The sequence below is a fragment of the Staurois parvus genome, unplaced genomic scaffold (assembly GCF_062004578.1).
Source record: "Staurois parvus isolate SC_StPar_1 unplaced genomic scaffold, SC_StPar_1.0 ptg000988l, whole genome shotgun sequence".
NCBI classification, from domain to species: Eukaryota; Metazoa; Chordata; class Amphibia; order Anura; family Ranidae; genus Staurois; species Staurois parvus.
Window position 1 is genome coordinate 7,036,145 of NW_028318784.1, and position 10,778 is coordinate 7,046,922.

A 10,778-nucleotide genomic window follows, 5' to 3' on the forward strand; every position below is an offset into this window, starting at 1 on the left:
AAAAAAATAGGACATACAGCATTCTTGTGCAATGTGCCACCAAAAAAAAAAAAAAAAAAAAGTCCTGACAAAAACACTGTAATGCATGTAATGCCTCATTCACATTTGAGTGTTTTGTTTCTCAATTCCTGAAGTGTTGCAAAAAACCCAGCACAGCACAAGTTAAATGAAAAAAAAAATGTACTGTGGTGCAAACAAACCCTACGACTATTCACACTTGCACGACTCCAAAGTTGCATGACTTCTAGTGCAACTTTGGAGAGCGACTGAGTTTAACTTTACACTCTCTGGATCAAAGTTGCATCAAAATAGTGAAGGCACCGATTTGAATGGAGCCTAAAGCAGGCCTGGCATGAAAATGCAAGGTCCACTTATGTTGAAACCCCCAAAATTCTCAAATGAAAAGATAAAAAAGAAAAAACACCACAACATACTTACCTTACACAATGAGGAAAGAAAAAACAGAGGGCGCACAGGCCTAATGCATTACCATAAAAAATGTTTAATAAAAAATAAAGTAGGTGTTGTACTCACAAACGACAATATAGTCAAGGCACATCATAAAGAACAGCTGGGTCAACATCGCGCTGAGTAACAGTCCGCAATAGGGAGTGTAGACATCCAATAGGCTGACGCGTTTCGAGGACTTGCCTCTTCCTCAGAGCCAACTGACCAAATGTCTGACAGCTGTTCTTTATGATGTGCCTTGACTATATTGTCGTTTGTGAGTATAACAACTACTTTATTTTTTATTAAACACTTTTTATGGTAATGCAGTAGGCCTGTGCGCCCTCTGTTTGTTCTTTCCTCACTCAGTATATTTGGATTCCCCCGGTCTATTTGAGGGCAGCAAGGTGTGCATGTTCCAGGACATTCTTAATGTGGATGTAGCCTGCACTGAGTCCATCCCCAAGGAGCATTTGTGTTTGCTTATACTTACCTTACACCCCTGCTTTCAGCATGCTCCCTTTGATAATGTCAGCATTACTGGGCCTTATCTTAGGATCTTTGGAAAGCAGAGGATCCCAAAGCCCCCCACCCAAAAAAAAAAAAAAAAATACAGCGCTGGAGCATCTTCCTGTGTGATTCAAATTCCTGAGCTTTCCCAGATCCCACAATTAGGCTCAGCAATGCCATAAGTGCCTACATGACACTGATAGAAGCTTGGGTGAAAGTAAAAAAAAAAAAAAACTTTTAAACTAATGCCCTGTTTACATCTGGTGTTTTGGGATCTCAGGCAGAATCACACTGCAATAGTGGCAAAACCCACCACGGGTGAATGGCACCCGACCATGCGTGGTGTGTTTTGCCATTATTGCAGTACAATTTGAGATTACAGATAGAATTGCAGCGATTCTGTCCGAGATCCCAAAACGCTAGGAGGTGAAAGGGGCAAAAAGGCCAATTAACTCAATGCTGCACTGGGCAGCTTTGGCCATCCCATAGACTAGGCAATTTGCCTTGTGTCCTACATGTTCAGGACACACCACCGCAATACGCTGAAAGTAGAGTAACATAATAATTTTTTTTTTTTTTTATGGTTGAACTGGATGGACTTTTGTCTTTTTTCAGCCAGACTAACTATGTAACTACCTTTTTTTTTTTTTTTTTCACTGCGGGTGTAATGAATTATACACTACAATGCATTGGGATGCATAAAGCTGAATGAATTGTAATTTTGACATTTAAATAAAGTTATACAAATTAAAAATAAACCAACAACAGTGCAAAAGAGTTGTAACAATTTGAAAAATGACTTTTACAATACAATGAAAATCAGTACAAGACTTCATACAGTAAATTCAGCAGATCCATGCAATAAAATAGTACGAAAAAAAAAAGATTATATTGTGAAGCGCTGCACAAATTGTCCTGTATAATAATAATAATAATTAATTGTTGAAATTAGCAAACAACCACAAGAATAAAACACTCTACATGTTACACTGCTACCCAAAACAGAGGCATCAAGTATACCTAACAGCATCCAGCACCCATATTGGCGTATTTCTGCAGCTGGTGCAGCCTGGTGTCCGTGATGATCAGCTGTGGCAATGACAGGCTGACAATGTCCACAAGTAATCAAACAAGGAGCAGTTACCTGCTGTTAGGTACAGGTGACTACAATAGAGTCCATTCACATGCAATTACACAACCTGTGGACTCCTGCAACTCAGACAGGTGCATGTGCAAATTTGCATTGGTGGTTGCAGCTATACCTGACTGTTTGTACAGCCAGCGATTACCAGCAGCAATTGTGGCTGGACCCATTTCATGTGAATACAGCCACAATCAATGCTGATAATCTCTGGCTTTGCGAACAGTCATGAATGGCTGTAGCCGTCAAGAGCCTACGGGTGTGGAAAATGTTTTAAAAAACTACTTGTCCAGGGACTAAATTGGGGTCCCAATCTACTTGTCCCTCATGACAATCTACTTGTCTAGATAAAAATAAAAAAAAAAAATGAACCAAAACCAGTTTTAAATCTGAGGTGATTTTAGGAATGTCTGGAGCTTTTAAAAACAAAAGAGGCTTCATGGCGACTTAAACGTGTAATAATTTTTACATTGCGCTGTTTATCTCCTCCTCCCCTCCCTACCTGTCTCCAGCACCGCCCCCGAGGACTAGCAGGGAGGGGAGAGACCTTGCAGTGCCCTGCTTATCCTTTATCCCTTTCGCTGCCAGAGCCGTTTTTGCGTTGTCTGCACGTTTAAAAAATTTAGACCTGAAGATTACATAAACCCCCTAACATTATATATTTTCTGAACGCAGACACCCCAGAGAATAGTGGTAGTTCCGATTTATGTCACATGATAATACCGCACAATTTCTGTAAAAAATACAAGTTAATTTTAGGGCACAAAAAACAAAAGCAATAAATGACCCTATTTTTTTGTAAAATATAAAAGACAAGGTTGTACCATGTAAATCTATATCCAACATGCCAAACCTTAAATTTACCTACACACGTGAAATGGAGACGAACTTCAGTACCCTATATTTTCTATAGCCAACACAGGTCATCAGTATAGTGTATGGAGGAGGCCTCATGCTAGAATGAGTTCTCTCATTCTGACATGCGTGGTGATATGCAACGTGTATCGCAATTGGTGTTTTCATGGCACCCCAGCATATGCTTTTACATTTGTACGTGCGTATATGTGGGGGGGGCCCTCAATTTTCTTTTTGGGAAGGTGGATGTTATGTGATAGGGTGTAACTGATTTTTTTACAAATTAAAAAAAAAATTCTTTTTACTTAATTTTTTTTTCCATCACATGAGTGATGATTTTTGGTGATAGACTCTCTTTATTGAGACACCCAGGGTCTAAAAGACCTGGATGCCTCACCTGAATGTAAAGCAGTGCACATTGCACTGCATTACATTCTTTTCTGGCCTCGACGGCTGGGAAATCTTTCAACGGGGACCCGGAAGTGACATCATAACATCACTTCCGGGTCAGGACAAGCAGGGGAGGGAAGCAGATGTGTCCGTCTCCTCTCTAGACGACAGTGGTGAGCCGGTCCCAGGCCCGCAGATAGGCAAGCAGAAGCCAGGAGACAGAGAGGGGAGGTGGCTGGGACTATGTGGAAGCAATTGGCAGCAGCGTTGTCACCCGAATGCTTCCACCTGAACAGATGCAAGCAGGGCTACAGATAAAAGAAACTACCTGCCTGGCGCCCAGAACTACATGTCCCAGGCATCAGGCGATATAAATTAAACATCCCTGCTAACCTTGCACTGTATGGGCTCAGCAGCTGCAGCTATTCTCACACAGCTGTTCTTTCCAGCCACAGAATTTCTTGCCGATAAAAATCGCAGGGTGTGAAAGATTGAAAAATCCCCTTGCTATAGGTGTAGGCCATGTATGTACCTCATGAAGCCTGACTGGAAAATGTCTATGACATTGCTAAGAACCTCCTAGCTCTTACTGTTCAGCTCCACTACCACAGGAGTGAGTTCTTCCTCTGATTCACACTCATGCAGTAGCTCTGAGCTTAGCATTTGAGAGCTCACTCCTGTGATTGCGGGGTGACCAGTAAGAGCTAGGAGTCTTAGCAACATCCCAGGACGTTACATCTTCTAAAAGGTGAACTTGTCCTTCAGGCACCATTCACACTTGTGCGTCTTGTCATGTGACTTTGGACATAACAAATCGCATGATAAGCAGCAGCCCATTCTATTCAATGGCATCCGTTCGGATCTGTGCAACTTAAAGTTGCAGTGATTTAAAATGGTGCCTGCACTACTTCGATGTGACTTAGGTCCAGAGGGTGTAAAGTCAGAACAGTGTCGCACTCAAAGTTACATCAAAGGCAGATGTGCGAATGGAGAATTAAAGTGGAACTAAACCCTTCAATCACTTACCGCAATGAAAGCTGCCATCTTAGCCTCTGTTTGATCTGCAGTTTCTATGGTGCTGCACGTGCTCAGTTATGATACTAGCCATTTGATGGCTTGACAGTTGAGATGATAACCGACATACATACACTTAGTAAATGTAACAGTTATTCCTAAATCTTCTCCAGTCTGCCAGTCTTCATTGGCCAGCAATGAGGATGATGTCACTCCTGCACATGCTCAGGAGGCCGTTATCCCAGCAGAGACTGGCCCAGCACTGTAAGCTGAGCTGCGCATATAGGGGCATTTTATTGCAGAAGAGATCGTGCATGTCTCTTTTGCAAAAAAAAAAAAAACCCCTGCTTGCAGTTTTTTTTTTTTCAGTGGGACTGCTTTAAAAATAAGACCTAAAGGCATTATACTTACCTCCCCTCTAACGGTCCAGGTCCCTCGCTGGCATCTTATCCACAGGTGCCAGTCTTTGGGCACCACTGCCAAGCACATGCGCAGGAGTCCGTCATCCTGAAATGCAGAGACCAGGCCGGAGACTTTACTTAAAAGCGGAACTAAACTCCCCATTATATTCGCCTCTACTCAGTCAGGTTTTCGGCCTCTTGATTGGCTGGCAGGGATGATGTCATCTGATGCATGCAAGCAGGTGACAGTCGTGGTGCTGGGAATGCATGCTGAGCTGCAGATACACAGCTCATTATACATTCAGATAAAATAAACTAAGCAGGCAGGCGTGTACTGTTGTAAAAGACACATAGCATGACTGCTTGCAGTTTTCTTAAACTTAGGTTTAATTCGGTTTTAACAAACCATTAAATAGGGGGGTTTAGTTCTACCATAGGGCCTCATTCACACACCCTAAATTGACCATGCAGTGGCAAAAATAACGTGGATAGCTGTGCCTGGGATCCCAGGCGATCAGATCACCTTGTACAACTGAATGACAGGCAGAAGCTGTAAGTTTTTGTTTGCAGGAGCTCCTCATCCTGTGGTAACCAACATCTGTCCCTAACTGCAGGTAATCACTGAACTTAGGACACGGGCTTAGGCCTCGTTCACACATCATCGTGCAGGCAGTCCCTGCTGTTAAATGGACAATAGTCCCATCACACACCTTCCTGCAACTGGCTGCAAGCCCCAGGTCACAATAGAACACGGTGTGGGAAACCCATGGTCCGTGAACATTTCCCGCACCGCATTCAAATCGCACTGCCCTTGTGATCTGCAGCAGATTTCAGTGCAATGGTAATGACACTCCAATTGCAGGTCGCAAACACAGAGCGTTTGTCTGCGCCAGATCGTATGGTACAAAAATATCATGCTGTCCGGTTTGCAGTGCGTTTCCAAAAGTGGTGCAGGCACTACTTTGGTGCGATCTGAGCCCATTAAAGATAAATGGGATCAACTTACACCGCAGTGAACCGCATGTGAATTGCACAGAAATGCAGTGTGCGTTATAGTGTGAACCTTGGCTAAATGTAAATGGCTGCTGTAGCCACCATCATCTGGAAACTGAAGAAATTCAAAGCGAGAAGTATGTCACCAGCACACCAAGGATCTCCAGAATGGGTCCTAACCTTTATTCAGCAATCACATAATTACAATAGCGACATTTCGGAGCCCCGCAGGGCCCTTTAGCAGGCATCTGTCACATGCCTCATGAGTGGGTCCTGCAAGGCTCCGAAATGTTGCTACTGTGATTATGTGTTCCCTGAAAAAAGCTTTGGACCCATTCTGGAGATCCTTGGTGTGCTGGTGACATACAAGGGTTGGACACAATTATGGAAACCAAGTAAAAGAACAATATTGTTACCTAATATGGTGTTGGACTGCCATTGAAATCCAAGACGACTTGAATTCTGGGAAGTGACAAATATAAGTCTTGAATGGACAATGGAATCTGATCCCACTCTTCATGCAAAAATTGTTCCAGTTCTCGCTGAGATGCCGGAGGAGGAATACGAGCCCCAACCTTGTTCTCCAAAATTGACCATAGCGGCTCTAGGATATTGAGGTCCAGCAACTGCAATACCCAGAATTGGTGCAAGACTTCCTCTGCATGCTTGTCAAACCACAATTTGACAGTACTAGCTGTATGACCTGGAGCATTATCGTCTTGGTAAATGGCGCTGTCTTCGGGAAACAATGTCTGCACCATGGGGTGTACATGGTTGACCAAAATTTGTACATAGGCGCTGGCAGGGACTCTACCTTTCAAGGTTATGATGGGGCCTGCAGAGTCCCAAGATATGGCTGCCCAAAACATGATTGCGCCACCACCATGCATTGCCATTGGCACAAGACAATCCTGGTTGTAAGCTTGGGAAGGTGTTCGCCACACGTAAAGTATCCAGTGGTTGGGAAGAGTGTGGAGCTCGATTCATCGGACCACATTACATTATTCCATTGATTGATAGTCCATGATTTATGGGTGTTGCACCACTCTCTCCTCTTCTGAGCATTAATATCGGTCACTAGTGGTTTGGCAATCGCAGCTCGCCCATGTTCGACATGGGCTTTGGAAGACTGAGATTGAGTTCTGCAGTCACTTTTGCAGCAATTATTTTGTTATACCGGGTCACAATCCTGCGCAATGTCCTTGTTATGCTCATCAGACAGAGGTTTTCTCCAAAACTGTACATGCCGTCATAACCATTGATACTGTACATCGCAATACGGCAAATAAATTGGCAGTCACAGAGGCACCGACTAAGCGGGCACCAACAATCTGCCCTCTTTGAAGCTCAGTAAGACCTGATTCACACTGAATGCAACTTTGAAATCGTGCTACTTTACTTGTAATGTGATTTCAAAGCCACAGGTCAGTGTGATTTCAGGTGCGACATGCCTGACATCTGTGCGACTTCATGCATGCAAGTCGCCCCTGAAATCACTGAAACTAGTGCAGGAACTATTTTGAAAATCGGCACGACTCCGATGGGAGTCGCATTGATTTGAACGGTTCATGACATGTCACACCAGGGCTAGGCTTTGACACGATTCCCTATTACTAGCAGGCCACCTAGTGAATAACGAAAGCAAGGCTTCCCACCTGTTAGCTAGGTGTCTCATCACACAGCGGAAGCAAAAGAATGTTACATCTCTTCCACTTTCAATGCAAAACATGTCATCACACTCACATCTGCATGTAGGCTTTACATTTTTTATTTTGTCCAACCCCTGTATTTCTTTGCTTTATTGTCAAATGGGGCACAGTGGCTGCATGGACACAACCGCTGCATGGCCCCTACATTGGCCACCACTGACTGGATCACCTGAGATCCCAGCTACGGGGATCCGCAGTATATCCGCCTCACCATGGCTGGTGTAGGATGTGTGAATGAGGCCTAAGGCATGCAGTGATAGGCCTTCCCCAGCACTGTATAGAAATGTCCTGTGATGGTGTGGATGTCCCTGCCAGTGTGGATGAGGCCTAGGTCAGGCCAGGAGGAGATTTCTGCTGTTTTGGTTCCAGGCGTGTGCTGGTCACGCCGTCAATGTGTACCGGTGCACACAAAGGCGGGGGGAGAGGGGGGGATATAAACAGTGGGAATAAGATAGACGGGGGGGGGGGGGATAGGATATAAACAGTGGGAATAAGATAGACCGGGGGGATAGGATATAGGCAGTGGGAATAAGATAGACCGGGGGGGATAGGATATAGGCAGTGGGAATAAGATAGACTGGGGGGGGGGGATAGGATATAAACAGTGGGAATAAGATAGACTGGGGGGGGGGATAGGATATAAACAGTGGGTATAAGATAGACTGGGGGGGAGATAGGATATAAACAGTGGGAATAAGATAGACTGGGGGGGGGGTAGGATATAAACAGTGGGTATAAGATAGACTGGGGGGGAGATAGGATATAAACAGTGGGAATAAGATAGACTGGGGGGGGGGGATAGGATATAGGCAGTGGGAATAAGATAGACCGGGGGGGTAGGATAGACTGGGGGGGGGGATAGGATATAGGCAGTGGGAATAGGATATACTGGGGGGGGGGAGAGATAGGATATAAACAGTGGGAATAAGAGACTGGGGGGGGGGAGATAGGATATAAACAGTGGGAATAAGAGACTGGGGGGAGATAGGATATAAACAGTGGGAATAAGAGACTGGGGGGGGAGATAGGATATAAACAGTGGGAATAAGAGACTGGGGGGGGAGATAGGATATAAACAGTGGGAATAAGAGACTGGGGGGGGGGGTGTAGGATATAAACAGTGGGAATAAGAGACTGGGGGGGGGAGATAGGATATAAACAGTGGGAATAAGAGACTGGGGGGTGTAGGATATAAACAGTGGGAATAGGATAGACTGGGGGGGAGATAGGATATAAACAGTGGGAATAAGAGACTGGGGGGGGGGTGTAGGATATAAACAGTGGGAATAAGAGACTGGGGGGGGTGTAGGATATAAACAGTGGGAATAGGATAGACTGGGGGGGAGATAGGATATAAACAGTGGGAATAAGAGACTGGGGGGGGGTGTAGGATATAAACAGTGGAATAAGAGACTGGGGGGGGGGTGTAGGATATAAACAGTGGGAATAAGAGACTGGGGGGGGGGTGTAGGATATAAACAGTGGGAATAAGAGACTGGGGGGGGGGTGTAGGATATAAACAGTGGGAATAGGATAGACTGGGGGGGAGATAGGATATAAACAGTGGGAATAAGAGACTGGGGGGGGGTGTAGGATATAAACAGTGGGAATAAGAGACTGGGGGGGGGTGTAGGATATAAACAGTGGGAATAAGAGACTGGGGGGGGGTGTAGGATATAAACAGTGGGAATAAGAGACTGGGGGGGGGTGTAGGATATAAACAGTGGGAATAAGAGACTGGGGGGGGGTGTAGGATATAAACAGTGGGAATAAGAGACTGGGGGGGGGGGGTGTAGGATATAAACAGTGGGAATAAGAGACTGGGGGGGGGGTGTAGGATATAAACAGTGGGAATAAGAGACTGGGGGGGGTGTAGGATATAAACAGTAGGAATAGGATAGACTGGGGGGGAGATAGGATATAAACAGTGGGAATAGGATAAGGGGGGGGTGAGGGTAGGATATAGGCAATGGGAATAAGACGGGGGGGGGGGGTGAGGGTAGGATATAGGCAGTGGGAATAGGTTAGAATATCCTCCCTCCAGGATTAGGCTCTAAGGCCAGGAGCTGGAGTACACACAGCGGCTGCCTCCCTCCACCAGGAAGGCTGGGTGCCGCGCCCCCCCGACACCTCCTGGAGGTCCCCAGCTACAAGAAAGGAGCACACTGCATCCGGGGGGGGGGGGGGCTACACATCACCAGCCTGGCCCAGGATGGAGCCACACAGCTGGGAGGAGGAAGTAGAAGAGCTGCATGTCATCACATCCATGGCCAGGCCACACAGCGAATGACAGGAGGGGCCCAGGGCCACATGGGGGAGGGGCATGCAGGTTGGGGGGAGGTGTATCAGGGTTCTAAAGGGTGCAGGGGCCTTGTCTGCACGGACGGGCAGTTTCCAGGCCGGCAGTGCGGGGTGCACAAGGTGCCAGGGCAGGGGCTCGTACTGTCCGGCATGCCGTAGTGAGGTGTCATGCGGTGGTGTCGCTCGGGTCACACGTACCTTCTGGGAGTTCTGCTGCAGGACATTCTGCTCCACGGTCATGGCCCAGCTCCTCCTCCCCTCCCGCCGGGGCTCACACAGCACACTACGCAGGGCTCAGGCCGGCCGGACGGGGACATGAGCCTGGGAGAGCCCGGCTACCGCCCGCTGTGCTCCCTCCTCTCCTCCGCCCAGCACCGACACCGCCCGAGTCTCCCCAGCGGCCGCACACAGCTCACCACTCCCACCGCTCACATGGAGAGGGCGGCCTGTGTGATCGCCCCGCCTTCCTGTGTGTGATCGCCACGCCTCCCCAATGACGGCCTCACTGATCTGCTTCCTCCTACTCTGTGTCTGCACCGATCTCCTCCCTCATTTTGTGTCTGCACCGTTCTCCTCCCTCGCTCTGTGTCTGCACCGATCTCCTCCTTCGCTCTGTATCTGCACCGATCTCCCTCACTCTGTGCCTGCACCTATCTCCTCCCTCACTCTGTGTCTGCACCGTTCTCCTCACTCTGTGTCTGCACCGTTCTCCTCCCTCACTCTGTGTCTGCACCGATCTCCTCCCTCACTCTGTGTCTGCACTGTTCTCCACTCTGTGTCTGCACCGATCTCATTCCCCACTCGGTGTCTGCACAGTTATCCTCCCTCACTCTGTGTCTGCACCGATCTCCTCCCTCACTCTGTGTCTGCACTGTTCTCCTCACTCTGTGTCTGCACCGATCTCCTCCCTCACTCTGTGTCTGCACTGTTCTCCTCACTCTGTTTCAGCACTGATCTCCTCTCTCACTCTGCCTCTGCACCGATCTCCTCTCTCACTCTGAGTCTGCACCGATCTCT

At 47.0% G+C, this 10,778-nt stretch overlaps 1 protein-coding gene across 3 annotated transcripts in view; it reads right to left on the bottom strand.

Annotated features, from left to right (window-relative positions):
- USP25 (ubiquitin specific peptidase 25) overlaps window positions 1-10,192 on the bottom strand; it is a 184,841-nt gene extending 174,649 nt beyond the window's left edge. For all 3 annotated transcript variants that reach the window (XM_089657388.1, XM_089657387.1, XM_089657386.1), the window contains exon 1: window positions 9,960-10,192. In XM_089657388.1, the coding sequence (XP_089513514.1) occupies window positions 9,960-10,001 (42 nt within the window). In that variant the 5' untranslated portion in view covers window positions 10,002-10,192. The remainder of the gene's footprint in view (window positions 1-9,959) is intronic.
- Between the last annotated feature and the right edge of the window lie 586 nt (window positions 10,193-10,778).